Source organism: Lathamus discolor, chromosome Z, assembly GCF_037157495.1.
Source record: "Lathamus discolor isolate bLatDis1 chromosome Z, bLatDis1.hap1, whole genome shotgun sequence".
NCBI classification, from domain to species: domain Eukaryota; kingdom Metazoa; phylum Chordata; class Aves; order Psittaciformes; family Psittacidae; genus Lathamus; species Lathamus discolor.
This window is the reverse complement of record NC_088909.1, coordinates 85,923,602-85,942,990: the sequence shown is the minus strand read 5'-3', so window position 1 is coordinate 85,942,990 and position 19,389 is coordinate 85,923,602. Positions and strand designations below refer to the sequence as shown.

Genomic DNA, 19,389 nt, shown 5'->3' with positions numbered 1-19,389 from the left:
ACATTCTTGTCTCCTACATGTATGAACCTGATTTTCCAGCATTGAAATTACGTATTTTGAATTAGTTTATTTTACCCAGCAATCCAAATTGCTTTACAGAACTAATCTGTTCTTATTGCTTACAATGTCAACAACATTTGTGCCAGCAGCAGGCTTTACTAGCAATTATTTTATACTTCCTCTCCAGTAATTAATAAATATATCAAATAGCTTAGACCTGGTGAACAGATTCCTGCAAGAACTCAGCAGAACCTCCTACATTATGATAATTATCCAATTACAACACACCAATTTCCAAACTATTTAAAATGTGTTAAACTGATACTGTACAGTGCTTAACTTTAATCACTACGTAGCGTCATTTTGTGCCAGTTGCTTTACAGTTTCGAGCTATATGGCAGTGTGTTTATCCCTGTTAATAAAGATTGCTGTCCTATTAAAAGCGCACTTTTTTGCTCTCCCTTAGACTTACTAAATACTGCTTCATCTTGATGCTACAGATTAGAGATACTATTTTCCTTTTTTACTGGCTCATGAGGAGCTTTCAGAACATCACATTCAGCACCATAAGGGATATTAGCATGATCTGCCTATCTGGTGCCAGCTATTTTGCAGTCCTCTACTTTTGTGTACTACCAACATGTTCCTGTCTGCTGAGCACTGGCAAAGACTGTTTCTTCATTGGAGAGTGTTGTCCTGGGTGTTCAGTCGCTGGTAAAAAATTGCAGTTTTCAGATGTGGCCAAAAAATGGAGGAATTCCCTTTGCTGGTATTTAAACTTTGCACTGAAGCATGTGATCAGTCAAACCCACGCAGATGTCAGTTGATGTCCATGAGCTTGATGGGTTTGCTTTGTATTGTACCTCAGAAAAGATTCAATTGAAAATTAAGTTAATAACCTAGGAATCCAGCAGTCATTGAAGACTGGTTTCAAATCTTTCGTATAAAAATTCTTTAAAAAACCTGAATCTTTTTAATGACTTGCAGGGGAGATAAATAAGCAAGTGCATAAGTACATATAAATATGTAAAAGCTACCTTTTTTTCTTTTTTTCCAAAAAGATTGATCACATGCAGCTTTATTCTGTGTGTTCTTTAAACTTCAGATTTTAACTTAATGTTCCACTAGAGATTTTATTATATCCAGTTATTGTCAAATCAATAGTTAATTTTATTTAATTCCAATAAGAATCACATACATGGATATTTTTACTTTAAAATAAGCTACCAATTAGACCAGAAAATCTGCCTCAAAGGTAGGACAAAAAGAGAGCAGCTAAAATAAGGTTGGTGACAGGTTCATAATCAAAGCCCTTCTCTGTACTGGGAAATAAACACTTGTGAGGATTCTCAGTGTGTTTTACAGTCTTAACGGCTGTCAGGTCTCCCTTGATTGACCCTGAATAAAATCTAACTGGGGGTGACAAAAAAATATGTCCATCAACTTTGCTCATGCATTACAACATAAAAATCGACCGGAGTCATTGACTACAGGTAGCAATGAGCAAAACTACACAAGATAAATACTCTGGTTTGCGAATACTCATTCACACCACTTTCGTCTGCCACCTTCATTTTTGGATTGGGCATTCATGGATAAAAAGTAGGTGATCTGAAAAAATCGTGTGTGTCTTTTAAGAGACAGTATCATGTTATGTTACTCCCTTCACAGAAATTTATGTTACATGGTGTTAGAACATGAGCTAAGCTTAATGTAACACCATGCATTAAAAACTGCACATCATCATTGTAATGTGTGTCAGGACAATGAATTGTTACATCACATATCTCTTCATTTGTATATAGGGAACCCATGGAAATAATTTGCAGAGGAATATATTCTCCTTTTGATGCATGCACATAAATCCCTTTTCTCTCACTACTTTCAGCTCTTTATCTAATGGTTGGCCTGAGCTAGAAAAACTGCTTTTAAAAAAGCCTTGAGTTAGCTAAAAAGGTTTGAATTGTAGCTTAGCTTTCATTATAGACACAGTTTAACCCTGAAAACTGTATGAGAGAGCTGGTTTGTAACCTGTGCTCCCCAGTAGTGTCATATTTGAGGAATCACCGTTGCTGCCTTCTCCATCCAGGGTAAATTGTACTGTCACTATAACTTTGCTGAAGATGAGCAGGTTTCCTTCTGATTTTATGTCACCACATCCCAGTGGGCTACTTCCTTTTTACAAAAGCATAGATGAAATCAGAATCCGTCCCTGCAGTGTTTAGAGAAGGTACAAAAGCAGAAACAGGAACAGACTTTGCTTCTGACTCTCTTCAGCTTCTACCTGATGTTTCCTTCCCCCCCTACCTAGCTTCCCAACATAATTGAGCCTCTCCTGGAACAAAACACAGCTCCCATTGATTCACTGTTTTCAGCAGGTATCTTGCAAATTCTGAAGCAGCAACCAATTTTATGCTTGTCACATCCCATGGCTTGTCCTGCTTGCCTGTATTTGTGGTGTTGAGCAACTCTCAAAGTATTTCAGAGGGATATCTGTGGAAGATCACTTTGACCAGGGACGATCACCTGATAAGAAAGTGTGTCAAGAGGTCTACACTACAAGGAATACTGATACTATGTTGTATGGTCACAACCAGAGAAATTCATTCTTGTGCACTTAAACGGAGCCTAGCTGTGTGCTGGTCAATTAACAGAGGTTAATTTTATCTACTGAATATATATATATAAAGATACTATTAACTTTAATTCAAAATCAAATCATATTTATCAAATCATATTTCTGACAACTGGGAAAAGGGAAATATAACCCTCATTTTCAAGAATGGGAAAATGGATGGCTCAGGGAATTACAGACCAGTTAGTCTCACCTCTGTGCCTGGCAAAATCTTGGAGCAGATTCTCCTGGAAGGCATGCTAAGGCACATGAAAAACAACAAGGTGCTTAGTGCCAGCCAGCATGGCTTCACTAAGGGGAAATCCTGCCTGACCAATTTGGTGGCCTTCTATGATGGGGGTACAGAACTGGTGGACAGGGGTAGAGCAGTTGACGTCATCTACCTGGACTTGTGCAAAGCATTTGATGCTGTCCCTCACGACATCCTTGTCTCTAAATTGGAGAGACATCAATTTGATAGATGGACCACTCGGTGGATAGAGAACTGGCTGGATGGCTGCACACAAAGAGTTGTGGTCAATGGCTCAGTGTCCAGCTGGAGACCAGTAACAAGTGCTGTCCCTCAGGGATCGGTGTTGGGACCGCTCTTGTTCAACATCTTTGTTGCTGACATGGACAGTGGGATTGAGTGCGCCCTCAGCAAGTTTGCCGATGACACCAAGCTGTGTGGTTCGGTTGATACGCTGGAGGGAAGGAATGCCATGCAGAGGGACCCTGACACGCTTGTGAGGTGAGCTGATGCCAACCTCATGAAGTTCAACCATGACAAGTGCAAGGTCCTACACCTGGGTCAGAGCAACCCCAGGCACAGCTACAGGTTGGGCAGAGAAGAGATTCAGAGCAGCCCTGCAGAGAAGGACTTGGGGGTATTGGTTGATGAGAAAATGAACATGAGTGGGCTGCAGTGTGTGCTCGCAGCCCAGAAAGCCAACCGTATCCTGGGCTGCATCAAAAGGAGCGTGACCAGCAGGTCGAAGGAGGTGATCCTGCCCCTCTACTCTGCGCTTGTGAGACCTCAGTTGGAGTATTGTGTGCAGTTCTGGTGTCCTCAGCATAAAAAGGACATGGAACTGTTGGAACAAGTCCAGAAGAGGGCCACAAGGATGATCAGGGGACTGGAGCACCCCCCAGTATGAAGATAGGCTGAGAAAGTTGGGGCTGTTGAGCCTGGAGAAGAGAAGGCTGCTTGGAGACCTCATAGCAGCCTTCCAGTATCTGAAGGGAGCCTACAAGGATGCTGGAGAGGGACTCTTCACTAGGGACTGTAGTGATAGGACAAGGGGTAACGGGTTCGAACTTAAACAGGGGAAGATTAGACTGGGTATAAGGAAGAATTTCTTTACTGTAAGGGTGGTGAGGCCCTGGAATGGGTTGCCCAAGGAAGCTGTGAATGCTTCATCCCTGTTGGTGTTCAAGGCCAGGTTGGACAGAGCCTTGTGTGCCATGGTTTAGTATGAGGTGTCCCTGCCCATGTTAGGGTGGTTGGAACTAGATGATCACAAGGTCCTTTCCAACCCTAACTATTCTATGAATCCATGATTCTATGCAATAGCCTTTAGGGAGATTGAATGAATCCCAGGGAAAAAAAAAAAAATAAAAATGAAGGAGAGCATAAAATAGGAAGACTTTAATTACTTAATTTCCACATTTTGTTTTATCATAAATGAAAATGAAATTATATTGAAACTGAACAGATGGCTTTGAGGGATAAACAAAATAGTACAAAAACTCATTGAGCATTTACTTATTAAAGCAATGGTCTCAATCCTCAGCTGAAGCAAATTTGGCACAGCTATGGCCATGGGTTTTTTCAAGCTGTCTAAACAAAAGGTAATGGATGAGATGATGGAAACTGCCACTGGGGATCAGTGGACTTTAAAGATGACTGCAACACCTGCAAGGTATGCTCTGACCTCAGCAGCATAGGTGGAAGATGCATAACATCTCTAATTTGAACTATATGAGCCGACACACATGATGGCTCTATAGTCTAAATGAACCAGCATTTTAACACAAACCAGCTCCACCGCAACAACCCTCTTATTTTAGAAACTCCCTTACTAAAGCCAAGGAAACAAATTAAAAAGGTAAGAAGAGATTTGATGGAATACAGGGTAATGAGGCTTACTATTTCCTCAGCTTAAAAGTTGTGTGTTTCTTAAGGGTAGTCTTTATTGACAGACATATTAACTGGGAATTGCTAATATCACAGGGACTTGTGGTATATTGTAGTGCTTTTGAGTCTGTCCACTCTTTTCTTCTGACAAAGCATATATGTGGCATTGACTTTTTAAGCTGGTCTTTCACAGAGAATGTTATGAGTTCTAGGCAGGGCTTTGCAGCCTAGCATGTTTCCTTGCATGTGAATTAGGTGCACTGTGAACATTTCCTATGAAACACCTATTAAACACCAGTTGTTTATGTGGGCAGAGATCTGAGCTCATCAGGCAGATTAGCTGCTTCCAGTCCTTTATTCTTAAGTGAAATGGGAATGATCAGTAATCACGAAATGTGCTCTTATCCAGAAGAAATAAATAAGATTTAGCTGGATTTTTTAGGCAGAGGGCATAGTATATTGGCACTGACAATTACACCCACTCAACTAAATTTATGAAAAGCATGTAACAGACTGCTTTGGAAATATTCCTTATTTGGAGCCAAGTGAAAGCTGATATGACCAGACGACACTGGTCTGAGGCGAGGAAATCCTAAACACAGCAGCTGCAGCTTTACATGTAGTGTGCTTGGAAGGAGCAATACAGGAGAATATGTAAAGATATATATAAGGTCTCACATACAGAATTACTTGTTCCATCTATCCGCATAGCTAGACCATTGGCAAATTAGGTTTAGGAACCTGCCTCTATGCAACAGTATGCACATAATTACTTAGAGTCAACAGATCTTATGAGAAACCTTCAACCAGATGCAACACAAGCAGAACAATGCCAAACTCCTTGAAAAATCAACAGTTTCTGTACCACCTAAAAGATACAATAGGATTCATAATCTTCGTAACAGAGTGTATTCAACTCTGGTGTAATGTCACTAATTTAAATGGAAACATATCTATGACTGCCTAAGCTAGAAATTGTTTCAAAGGAGTCATGGGGGGGGGGGGGGGGGGAAGGGGGAAAAAAGAAAAATTCCTTTCATTAAAAAAGGAGTGACTCTCCTGGAAAACCATATACATATTTTCCTTGATACTCAGATATCCAGACCCTTCGAAATAAAATTACTGAAGTGTTAATTTATACTTTTCATGTACTAATACAAACACGTATTAGTACAAACGAAGTAGATCATGCTTTCAAACACATTTTTGATGTACACTTCAGCATCCATCGTTCACACTTTTTTTAATTTATCATTATATATACTTAAATATGAACTCAGAATTGGTATATTATCAGCTGTTATCTGAATTAGCTGTTGGTAAATAGTTGTATTCTACTTTTGAAATACAGTAGCTGTGCCTAAAGACTGTCTGTGATGCAAGTTAATGCTTCAGGGCTAGAGATAAAACATTTGTAGCACTTGGAAACATGAGTTACTTTTCTTAATACTGTTGCTTCTAGACAATTTTTATTTTTGTACTGTTATTTGTTGTTAGCCTTCTCACTTATGGAACAACTATGTCAGATATAGAAATGACATCAAAGACTATTTTTGAAAAAATAATTGATGTATAGGTGCACCGTGGTAATACAGCTTTCCTTGCAGCAGTCTGTATTTTCAAAGGGTATGTAGTGTAATCGCACCGCCTTGGGATTGTTTAGAGAACAGCTTCAACCCCAGCATGATTCAATACAGCTTTCTAAAGCTAGAGTAAAAAAGATTTGAATTTCCATCAAAGTAAGGCGCTGCATTTTCCTTTGTGCCTGCCAGGATGTTGCTTTCCTTCCTCCTCCTCCTGCATGGGAAATCGCAGGTTTGCACATCAAATACATAATACATCTGTGAACTTGTCTCCAGGTCATAGCTGTTCACTGGGTTATGCAGGCTGTTGATGTTGAAACCTGCGTCTCCCTGCAGAGACAACCTGCTGAGCTAAGGCTGTGTTGGGGCTGGCACAGCTTGCAGGTCCCTGACTTGTGTTCTGTCACAGAGATCACATTTGTTCTTCTCTGCAGATAAGACACAACCCCGCAGACTTGAGCAATCTTGGCTCTCCCTATGCCAGGTCTGAACAGGACCCGATGGTGCCAGCTGCACTCCCGTGGCTGTTGACCGATGAACTGTAACTGTCATGTCATGAAAAGCAACATGACATCCTCCCTTGGAGACACGTTTTCTCAAGAGATATTGGTCACTGGCAGTGTTGAGGGTCAGGGCAAGTGGCTAATGCAGGAAGAAAGGAAGTGGGAAAAACTAAGGCCTCCACAGACCTTCCTGAACTGTACTCCACTATATTTAACTTTATTTATTCATTTAAGCTATTTTTTTCTTTCTCATAAACTTAAATGCTCATTATAAGGAAGTTTTTTCAAACACAGACCCAAAGGGGTTTTGTTTTGGTTTGGTTTTTAATGGTTAGCCTCAACTAAGTACAATCATGAAGGAAATTAGGTCTTGAGCTGTGAGACAGTTATAAGTCTGGAGCTGAGCTGTCAGTGATAATGACGTCTCTTTATTTGCTTCTTTCAGTCCCTTGACACTAAAGTGACAGATAGGCTCTTCTAGAGGACCTTGGCAGAATGATAACAGCACTAAGTTGTAGTTACAATTAAAGCTTTAAAGGATTTTAAGGTTATTACAGCACAGAATTTATGATTGGGATGGCACAGGGTTTCTACAAGCAGAATCGGTATAGTAAAATTTGTAAGTAGTGTAGTACAGAATTTTATAGCACAACTTATAATTTCACCTGGACCCTGTGAAAACTGCATCAGCTCTTAATAACTGGTTTGCTGTATCGACATGACAATCATAACCTTGACTCAAATCATACAAAAGAATATGAGTCACTCCTTCAGTCTTTGGAGGAAGCAGAAGACACAATGGAGGTGTCCTGGGCAGGTCCTCGTCTCACTCACTGTCCAGCAGCAGTTCTGGTCCATGTTCCCTGTTAGGACTTGTAAGTGTTTGATTTTACAGACAGTGCTCTGGTGTCTGGTGCTGTTACCGTCCTTGTTCTGTGTCAGGGTCATCAACACGACCAGGCTGTCTGGGTGCCTGGGACCTTCGAGGACAGTAAGCGAGGGAGCAATCGGCCTCGTGCCCAGGAACCGAGGCTGGTAGGGAGGGGAAGGGGAAATCTGTTTCCTTTGCTTAGTGCACAGGACCTTAAGGGCCTGATAATGAGGGGAAAGGGACAAATACGTGACCCGGTTGTCCTCAGAGAATATCTGCTTGCCCCACAGCACGGCATTAGCTATGCTAACCACATCACCAGGGGCTGGGAGCTGGATCTAATGGCACTGGTCACACACTAGTCACACCACCTCCGAACAACTCGTGTGGAATCACGCTTCTCTCGCGCGTCCGCGGTGAACAACCAGCAACTGACACACAGCCGCCCGGCCCACCCCGGCCCGGCCCGTCGCCATGGGGACGCCTTCTCTGGCCCGGAGGAGGCGGTGCAACGGCGGTAAGCGCGTAGCACCGCCCCCGCTGCCGGCGCTGCCGCTCAAGCTGCCGCCTCGGCGCATGCGCGGGTCAAGCTGCGGAGTCACGGGGCAGCGTATTTTATTCGGAGCCTTCCGCACCTGCGCCGCTCGTCGCTAGCAGCGCCATGGCTGACCCGCGCCTGAAGCAGATCAGGATCAAGATCGGCGTCGTGAGGCGGTGGGTGCGCGTCCGCCCCCCGCGGGGGGAGGGCGCCGGGGCCATCGCCCCGCGGAGGCGCGCGCCTTGGCCGTTGGGAGCTGTTGGGGGAGGTCCCGAGGGGACGAGAAGAGGGAGGGCTCGGCCCTGGCTCTGCCGAGGACTTTACCGGCGGCCCCCGCCGCCGCGAGCGGGGAGCGGGCCTTGCCGCGGGGCTCCGTCAGCGGGACTTGGAGCATTGCCGGCCGTGCCTGCGGCGGGGTGGCGCTGGGTGGGGCTGCGAGGTGTGCCGAACGGCGGTTCTGGCGTCAGCTGTGCCATGGCTGACGGCTTCTCCCCTCGCTCCCCGCCGTCGGGAACCTTTCTTTCCCGAGACGACAGTTAAACGGGGATTTTGTTCTGTTTCCTTAATGATTTTGAGGGCCAAGGGGGCCCACGCCGTCACACCCGTCAGTGGACAGGGCAGTCTCGCTGGACACCTTGGCGAGGCATGAAGTCTTACATACCAAATAACTATTAAACGGGTTGTTTCCTGTTTTGAAACCTAATACTGAAAAAAATGGTGGTAAATTCATCCCCTGAGTCTCGGCTTTGCCTAGTTTTAACACAGTCTTAATTTTTAAGAAAAGTTGCAGTTTTCTCTCTCTGAATCCCTCTTACTGTCACTGTAAACACAAGGTTTTCATTTGAAATATTTGGTCACAGTGGGATTTATTAAGGCTACACCCTACAAAGACTGCTCTGGCTCAGGCCAGAGAATTGGTATGTGTGCTGTGTCAGGATGTTAAATAGTCCAGTTTCATACAGTCATTGTTGTATTATGGCCTATCTGCTTTCAGTTAGTAACAGTAAGATGGGCACAGTTTCTAATACCCAATTAGCTTCAAAAGGCTGGACTTAAAAGACTTGAAGAGTAAAGTGGATACAGATTTATTGCTGTCTTTACTCAAGATACAGGCACTTTTTGTTCCTAGGCTCCCAATGGGGGGTAGTTCTCAAGTACTGCCATAAGCAAGAAACTGGTTATCTGATTGTAAGGTCCTGTTACAGTCTGTGTAGGCTTTTTGTTATCTAGAAGTATAGCTTCTTTGGCTAGAAACTTTTGAGAAAGCTGTTGTATCTAATAAGACACAATTTTAGTTTTGTAGTTTGTAGAATTTTCACTACTGTCTTATTGCTGCTGTTTGACAGTTTTACTGAGAGAACTGTGTGGCAATACTGGACAGCACTTCAGATGACCATTTCTTAATGACAAATCACCACAAAAGTTACCTGAGCAAGCAGTTTCCTTGTATTTGTAGATTAGGAAACAGTGAGTGGAAAGTCTTACTAGGCAATGAGCGCCTGTGTGGAGACCCCAGCAGAGCTGGTGCAGGTCTGCGTTTTCAAGTGGGCTGTGCTGTGCTGTGTGGCCATGTCCCCTTGGACTTGGGAGTGGCCTAGTGATGCCAAGTCTGTGCAGATAACTGCATGGGGAGCTAGCTCAGTGTCTGCCACTGTCTGTAGCACTTGTATGTGCTTTTTCTTCATTTCTCTGTTTCTGCAGCTTAAGTGAATCTGAGAGAGCGAGAACAAGAGGTTAAAACTTAATAGCGTTTGTTGTCCTGCATGAGCAGTTTACTGGTTGGTGTGGCTCTTCTGTTTGTTCACTTGATTTGTAGATGTCAGTGGATGCTGGCTTTGGTTTTGTTACAAGCCCATTGCATCCAAGTTACAGAGTAAGTTACTAATCTTCCTGATGGATATTAGTACAGTTACAATGACACTAGCACAGTTCAAATAAATACAGGCAAAATTAATATATACAATGTTTCTAATGTCTCCACTTTGTTTCTAATAGCACATTTACCCTGGTGTACTCAATTTTTTTGCTGGGTCTCTGGGTCCTAAGGCCACTGTCTCAGTTTGGTAGTGGGGAGGGGACAAATTGAAGCAAGTCATTAGCATCCCAAATCCTTTGCTGAGAGGAATATGATGTTGATTGGTTTTTACTTCTCAAGAGTCTGCATTTAGAAATGCATGTAAAAAAGTCCACATCTTAGTTCTCCTTCATTGTTTTGTACTCCACGTTTTAGCTGAATTGACTGCATATGTATAGTGTGCTTTACATGCGTTGAATAGTTTTGTTATCCTAAAACTGATCTTAACCATGTCTCAGAATTGCACTCCTTTGACCAATATTTGACTATTGATGAACTGTTTATAGCACTTGGGCATTTCGGCATCTTCCTGTGCCTGTCATCTCATGTTCCTGCTCTCATAAGATTTGATCTTTTATGCTGCTTTTTAAAATTCTAAGTTAGAGCTCATTTCTGTTAGTAACAGAAATCAATACAATAGTGTTATACTGCCCAACTGTACAAAGCTGAGCAAAAAATAAAACAAATCAGGTAATTGTTACCTGGTCATAACAGTGGTTACAGTTAAAGAAGCAAAAAAGACCTGTCTAGGCTCGCCAAGACAAGTTCAGGCAATGTCTGACTATTTCTGAGAGCTATTTTGTAGGCCTAATACGAAGTCTGCGGCCTCTTAAAAATGATGCTTAATAAGTTACAGTATGTTTCAGGGATACTGTGTAGGTGGGCATTCCTCTGAGCTGAAACAATTGCTGCTTGTGACAGAAGACTTGATGTTGGTCCATGATGGCTTAGGCTAATTTAAGTCTGAGGGACTGTGTTAAGAGTTTTCTCCTTTTTGCCCTGCACAAGGATTTAGAGGGTTTACGTGGGCACCCATCTGTATATTTTGGTTACACAGTAGGTTACTTAAATTCCCACTGGATATTAGTGCGGTTACAGTGATACAGGGAGCTGATCCACTCAAAAATAACCTGGACTGGAAAAAAGAAATAAAAATAAAAATAGGCCTGCCTGGACCAGCTCACCACACAACTGTACAGCTTTCAGGGTTAGCACAAAGAAACGGATGAAAACATTTGGGGAAATGTTACACGTGCAGTGACAGGATTCAGATTTGGTTTTAGAGAATGGCTGTGTGAATAAACAAGTCAGGTTAGCTTCTGTTTGCTGTGCAGTAACAACATGCACATCCATAGTTACTCTGCAGCAGCTTGCATACTACTGTAAGTGAAAGTAACTCGAGAAAAAAAGGAGTATTATCTTACACTTCCTGCAGGGGAGATGATACAGCAGTACATCAGCAGCTCCCACTTCCGTAATGGTTGTAAAAACAGGTAAGAGAAGGCTCAGTCCAACTCCACTGTTCCTTCTCCAGCCAAAAGCCTAGTTATATAATCTACTACAGTAGGCATGCATGTGACTTGAGTCAACTTAGGACATTAACATTGTCCTCTTATTTTGGACTATGGCGACTATATAGGTATTTCTGATGTGTGAGAAGATTCACATAGAGGCTTATTAAGTAAGCCATAGGGTGACTGACTTAACACTTTGATTAGTTTTCCTTAGGTTTTTTTTTCCCCCTGCATTTCCAGTTTAGAAAAGTACACTGAATTTTGCCTGTAATACTGATTTTTCAAGCGTGTTCAATGGTCAGGCTAGAAGAGTATATCAAAAAAGGTAAGGGTCAAGAACTATTAGGATGTATTGAACTTTTCTGATGTTTCATTTGTCTTTTTTTAATCACCTGCTGTAGCACATTCTTTTTTCTTGTTAGTCACCTAGCTCATCACCTTTTTCAAACTAAGAGTAAAGCAGCTGTTCCGCTCTGGGATTTTTTTAGCTGTATACAAAATTTTTTGTGTACCCCTCTCAAGAGACAGTATTGTAGATTGTGGGTACTTTATCTGCATTTCTTATATTGCTATGTATCAGTGAAGGAAATATAAACTAGGAATTGGGAGAGCCGTTTGCTTTTTTTGACAAATCTGATAGCCAGGCTCTTGGTGATTGCTATTTTCATTAGCTTATCATTCAGAAAAAGTAAATTTGATGGGCATGAATAATGTTTGCTGTATTTGTGGCTTATATTCTAACAACCAATACTTCTGTTCTAATTACTTCAAAATAGTTGTAGTAATCCAGACTCAGACAACATGCTGGCTAGTGAGGGAATTGATTAGAAAAATCTTTTTGAAAATATCTTATTCTTATTTCAGATTGGCAATGATTTTTAAAACTACTGCAAACAAAGTAAGTTGGGTTATGTGAAAATAGCACTGACGTTTGCCCATAGCTTCTATCTGATTAAGTGGAAGTGACACCAGTAGATTAGAATGAGACTAAGACAATTCACATTGCAATTGTGTTAGTTTAACTTTAACAATCTTTTAACACTCTTGTTTAAATGTGGCTGACATACCATAATTACAAATCTACAAGCCTTGATTATAGAATTTTACATCATGAACCTATGGGGAAAGTGTATTGATTTTTGTGGAGCAACTCTTTTTTTTTTTTTTTTAAAACCACCTTCCTAAACTGTGGAATCTTCCCAAGATTGTTCTTTTCCTGTCATGCTGGTGTTGGTACTATTTTTTCTCTTTGTAAAATATTGTCATATTGCCAAGCAATTTACACCGTGATTTTTTTATTTATTTTTTTTTTCGTAAGCATGGGAAGTTCTGCAAGTTGCACAAAACTGTTGGTCTATTTTTAAATGAAATTATTTTACTGGTGAGTTCAGGATGTATTTTGTGAAAATATGAATTATTGCAGGGAGTACAGGTACTCTCTTTGCCATAGGTTGACTATAGCCAATTCAAGCATGAAAGTAGCTCACTTTCTTGTTACTCAAGAAATCTGCTATTTCTGGTGTAAATCGCTTTTTTTCTCAGTCTTCTGTCCACCATATGAATTATGGATGGTTGCTTACTTGCTTGTTTTCCATTAGCCATAGACACTAGCTCTCATTTTTAACATCAATATATTGATAAGAAACTCATGTCTCCTTTATGTATTCTTGTTATAATTAGAAAATTGTATGCAACAACTGATTGTTAGCTCAATTAATGGGAAGGGATGGGATATGTTATGTTATACAGGTATTGAAGAATGATCTGCAGAGCTGTTCAGCTATACTGAGTCTGCATGATAACGCGATTTAGTATCTGTACACTTCACATCCAAGAGCTCAGGGATTCAGGAGGGTGAGTGTATTGCATGCACTGCTGGATACAAGCTGACTCTATCCAAATTAAATAACCATTCTCAAAGTGCAGGAGCATTGTGCATTTCTTGTGTAGGGCTATCAGCAGCTCAGTCCTGGAGTCTTGAACTTGGGTTTCATGCTAGCCAAATGTGGTTGTTGTGGTTCAGAGCTGCTTAGATATGTGTCAAGTACCTTCTGTAGTACTCCTGGAATTGGGACCAGATACAGAAAGTCCAGAGCTGGTCTGCATTTGAAAGCTGCTTTGGTCTTTTAGAGTTATTAACTTAACATAAACAACTGCATTATGGGAACTGGCTGACAGAGTGCACCTGCATTTACATAGTGCTATCTGAGTTAACATCTGTGGCATACATAGTCACCAGCCCATATAATTAGCTGAAGGGTAGTTGCAAGTTGACTCCAGACTCCAGAGAACTACTTGCATGAAGGGATTCCTATTTCCCTGTGTTTTTTAATGCATGCTTTCTTTTAAATTTCAGCAATACCAGTGTCCACAGATACCTTAAAAAGCTGTGAAAAGAGCACTGTGTTGTTTTGTTTGAGTTTTGTGGGTTTATTTGGTTTTGCTTGTTTGCTTGTTTTTTATGATTTTGATTTAGTTTGTTTTACCTTTTCAGCAGACCTAAACACTAGTTCCTTTTTAGAAGTGTCTCACAAATTCAAATTAGTAATGGGCAGATCTTTGAAAGATTGACTCCTTTACATTCCTTTCTCCATCTCATTACCTCTTCTTAGAAGACATCAAAGCCTTTAGTGAAACCCATGGTTCTGGCATCTTGGGGTTTTTGTGCTTACAATTATCTTCTCACCTCTGAGGCAAAACTGTCTTGTACATGTCCATGCTGACCAAAGTAATCTGCTGACATCATAATTTTAACTGGTAAAACTATGTTGCGCATCAGGTTTATCACCATGTGTTGGTAATGATGCGATATTAAGGGGGAAGGGCAAGAACATATGCAAAACTGTGTCTTTGCAACCTTAAATTCTTTAAGCATTCTTTCAGAAGTTTGGAAATACAGTAGTTACAGTTGCTTGGCCACCCTAGTTTGGTGCCATTATGCATGCATGTAGTACTGTTGTCTTGGTTTTGACTCTACATACTGTTTTCTTTACATTCTTACTCATGGCATGGAGCCACATACTCATCTATGTGGATAAACCAGTTACAAGTAATCACTTTGTGCTGAATTAGAATGTGGATCTATGGGAAAACAAACAAAAAAAATATATATTAAATTTGTGGTAGTGCTTTATGTATGGAAGTTGAGTTACAACTTCATAATCCAGCCTGGCTTGACTTTGAGTTAATTATTCTGAAGTTGTATGTATTATATAGGTGGAAAACTCATTCTGGATCAGGGGGTGCATTATATTTTCTTAAAACTGTATTAGGTCTCTTTCCTGATGCATTGTTAATTGGTTATACACACAGTATGACTAGTTCTGTTTAATTTTGCTTATTACTATGGCACTTCCAGTTAATCCCCAGTTGGGGGAGGGAAAGAGGAAGTTGATTCTATGCTTTTTCTCCAAAACAAAAGTCTTGACTGAAGATGATGACTGGGTAACAGAAGGGAAAATGCAGTGGAGATCTGTGGAACCCAATTATTACCACATCAGAGGTCCTATTTTTTGCTCTTCCTTCTCTAGAAGCAAAGCTCTCAGGCTCCTTAGCATTTATAAATTTCAGCTGTCCTATTCCATTTCATGCCATTCTCTCCCTGAATTTTTGCCAGTCCAGAACCTATTTGTGATGGGCTGATAAAGTTTTCACTTCTCTCCAACTCTTGTTTTCAGTCCATCTGAAATGCTTTTTCAGCTTTCTTGATGGAGTAGCTGTTCTCTTCATTGCCCTTGACCATCCAAGTTGCTTCTTTCTGTACCTCAGAAAATCATGATCCCCAGTCTTCATCCTTTGCTTTTTGAGTAGTCCGAACTTAAGCACTTTCGTCCTGGTTGCATCTGTTGGATTCTGCCATTCCTCTGCCTCCTTCGTGCTCCCACTAGCTGCTGGCATTCAGGGATGCCCTAGCCAGGCAGACTTTCTCAGCAGGGGAAAAAGGAAACTTCAGTTATGGCTATGGCAAGGATTTTAAAAAATCCTATATGAGTGTATTGCAAAAGCAGGGAAATAACTGTGGTGAGAAGCAAGGGCAGAATGTGAAACCCTGGTTATTCAGAGAAATCTTTAGAAATGGAGTTGCTGTCAAAATGTTAAAAAAATCAAGTAATTTTTAACTTGAAATATTTTTCTGTCTTCAAAAAAACCTTGTACCTGATTTTCATTGTGTTCACAGTAGTAATTCCTCACAAAAGCCAAGCTTACAAAGTTAACCTTAAGTGTCATGGTAAGTTAGTTATTTAAGCTGTAGATGCAGGAGGGCTAAACATTACATGTATACTTGTGTGTGGTCACATTTTGACTCTTCAAAGAGAACGTTTCTCTCTTATGGCGATTTTGTCACTATCAAGAGAATGAATGCATAAACTAGAGATCTTGTCCAAATCATACAGTAGTCACTTATGGCTAAGACAACATGGCAGTTCATGGTATTAAAATTACTCCTTCCTTCATCTTTCTCCCTGACTTTTCCTTGTAGGCCCCAGTCTGTAATGCCTGTGTGCTTATGTAGCCTTGGTGAACCCAAGAATGTGTGTAAGTAATTGGAATATTTGAGACCGGATATTTTTAGCTCTGCAGGTAGTAATTAGCACAGTGCCAATTTTACTGTGCTATACTTGTGCGTAGTGTTAATACATGGAATTTATTATACTGCAACAACAATAACAAAAAAAGGCGCTGTACCCTCTACAGTTCCACTATTATGGATTTTTAGGTTTCACTAAGTCAGCATAGATATTTCATTATCCAGCCAGTACATGCTGTCAGCTTTGGGGTTTCTGTGTGCTTAGGCTGAATCTATGGCATATTAGCATATACCGTGGTTAATAGTAAACATTGGTTTTGAAAAGATGCATGTCCTTTCAATAGTGAAGCTACTCAGTAGCATAACTGAGAAATTCCTTCTCATCTTCAGAGTTCCACTGAGCTTGCTTAGTCCATCCAGGGAAGTGTTTCTTGTGTTGGTCTTTCTAATACTGGAGAGCAGTCTTTAGTTGGTGCCTTAAGCACGTAAGTGACATTCTAGCTCATATAGAACCTGATTTGTTGGAAATCAATGAAGTTTGCGGGAGACATAAAAAGAGTAGTAGTGTGTGCTCGCTCTATCCTTGTACCATTTTACCATTTTTTTTTTTCTAGCCATCCACTAGTAGTTCCTGCAACTGTGGCTCATGAAGGCGGAATTCTTGTCAGCCGAGCAGGGAGGATCTTGATTTTGCTATACATTCAGAAAACTCATGTTGTGCATACTTTTTTCATCTGTCAACCTTCAGTGAGAATGTGTGCTCTTCTTATGACCATAGACATATTTGTTAGTGATAATGATGCAACTACAGGAGATGACACTGGCATTCATCTCTTGAATGGTCCAGAGTAGGTAATTTAGTACCTTTGGGGAGTGAGAAAGGAGGGGGGATTTGAGGCTTTTTCAGCAGCTACAAGTCAGAGCAGTCTAAACCACTAGCAGCTCTACACCCTAAACAGACCAGAAGTGAAGTCCCTTCAGAAATCAATGTCATGGTAATTCAGAGGTCTTGTTTCCCTCTCCTCCTCTCCAGTTCTCTGGTCTCTGATGCTAGTCAAACCTTTTGCTGGCCTCGCTCAATTTGCTTAACCCACGAGAAAACCTGTCAGCTTTTGGTTTGGTTGGTTTTTTTTTTTTTTTTTTGTTCTTACTGTGTTAATTTCCTGCTGGTTTGGTGAACTGAATTGGCTCCTGCCGTGATCATTTGAGCATTAGTGCTGGCAGAGATGTATGCTGGGATGGGAGTGGGAGAGACCTCTGTTCAGCAGTGGCCAGCTTTTAAACTATCTTGAACCATCCTGTCTTTGCTCTTCAGCTTGGGGCGCTGAAGTGGAGAAGAGAAAGTGAGAAGATAGATGAGGAAGTAAATCATAATGTTATGGAAAAGGTAGTTAAGGAGCTGTTAGTGGTGTTTCAGGTTTTTTTCTTCTACCTTAAGATTCTCTTAAGCCTTTTGAGCTATTCAGGTTTGGTCTGCAGCTTTAAAGTAATAAAACTGCATTTTTTTACACAGAACATACAAACTGTGAAATTTATTATTAAGTGATGTGGAAGTCAAACGTGTAAAGGATTTTTTGAAAGGGCAGCAGCCTCAGCCAGGAGCTGACCTGTTGTCTATTAAACATTGAGAGTTTAATTTTGTTCTTCAGTGTTAGAAAGTCCTTAAGTTGATTTCTAGAAGCAGCTATACCACAGGAAACGTCACTTTAGACTTGTTTTGTTTCTTTATACGCTTTCCCTAATAGTTAACTACTGGCTGGCACTGTAGACAATTGCATCATACGTTTTTACTTTTTCATTTTGAAAGACTGGAAGAAGATAGTAAAACACTAGTATTTTGTTTCAGTTTTTTTTTTTTTTCCTATTTCTAGGGGTGTAGACTTCTGCTTCAGGGCTGTGAAAAATAACTGAGTAAAACAAGCTTGTTGTCAGTAGATTTAAATCAGGTATGTGGGAGTCTTTGCTTCCATTGAACATTTAAGTGGAGGTTCTGAACTTTGAAAAGAGCTATTATAAATGGATACTTGAAGTATGACAATGTCGTGGTTTAAATCCAACCACAAACCTCGTTCACTCACTCCCCCCTTCTTGCCCTCCCCCTGCTCCTGGAGGGATGGAGAGGAGAATCGAAAAGAATGCAAATCCCACGGGCTGAGATAAGAACAGTTTAGTAACTAAGGTATAACACAGATCACTACTGCTACCACCAATAATAATAATGATAAAGGAAATAACAAGAGGAAAGAATACAACACCTCAACACCAGTTGACCAATAACTCGCCCCACTCCCCCCAGCCGAGCAGTGACCGATACCTCCTCCAACCCTGCAGTCCCCAGCCCTTCCAGGTAACTCCCCGTTACATCTTGGGCATGACGTGCTATGGTATGGAATACCTCTTTGGCTAGTTTGGGTGAGGTGTCCTGTCTCTGCTTCCTCCCGGCCTCCCCTCCTCCCTGGCAGAGCATGAGGCTCAGAAAGTCCTTGGCCAGACCAAACATTCGAGCAGCAACTGAAAACATCGGCGTTATCAGCACTGTTCCCAGGCGAAAAGATCAAAACACAGCACTGTACTAGCTCCTAAGAAGGAGAAAAATGGCTGCTGCTGCTCAACCCAGGACAGACAATAAGATAATATTAATTGTATGCATCTGTTTGTCAGTTTTTACTGACTAAAAGCTTTTAGTCTTTAACTCCGGATGTCTGAGGAGAGGAAGGACTTGAGAGTTTTTGGACAGTAATTTTATTTTAAAAGTGGGAAAACAAAAGGAAAATTTTGGTCACTAGTTGGTACCTTAATTATCCTCCAGATGCTTTGAATTAAAAGTGGTTGCATACTTCTTGATAGTCCACAGAACTGTAACACTTGCTAGAAAGCAGATGGGATGTGGAAACTATAACAAATATATTAAAACGTGAAACTCTTACACATTTTGCATTCTTTAAATATCTGATCCAGCTGCGAAATGTATTATGCCATTATCTCTAGGTTATGTCAGTCTTATTTCTAATTTTTAAATACATACTCTTTATAGGAATTTTATTTGGGTGGAGTTTAGTTTTTTTTTTAATTCTAACTATCTTAAAGTTAGAGGCTTTATCTTGAAACTATAGGGTAAAGACTGAAGTGTGAACTAAAAAAACTTTTTGGCCAAAGAACATACTGAATGCAAGTAGAAAATAAGAAGAGCAGAGCCATGTTGACTTTGCTTGGATCTTTTGTAGACCTCTTGAGCAAAAACCATGT

The 19,389-nt window shown here is 40.9% G+C and overlaps 1 protein-coding gene across 2 annotated transcripts in view; it reads left to right on the top strand.

The window, feature by feature from the left end:
- The first annotated feature begins 8,266 nt into the window (after positions 1-8,266).
- Positions 8,267-19,389, top strand: part of TBCA (tubulin folding cofactor A) — a 28,811-nt gene continuing 17,688 nt past the window's right edge. The window contains exon 1 of one of the 2 annotated variants that reach the window (XM_065663224.1): positions 8,267-8,422. In XM_065663224.1, coding sequence (XP_065519296.1) covers positions 8,370-8,422 — 53 coding nt within the window. In that variant the 5' untranslated portion in view covers positions 8,267-8,369. Of the gene's footprint in view, positions 8,423-13,380; positions 13,470-19,389 lie in introns of those variants that run through there. The other variant, XM_065663223.1, reaches the window with a different exon arrangement.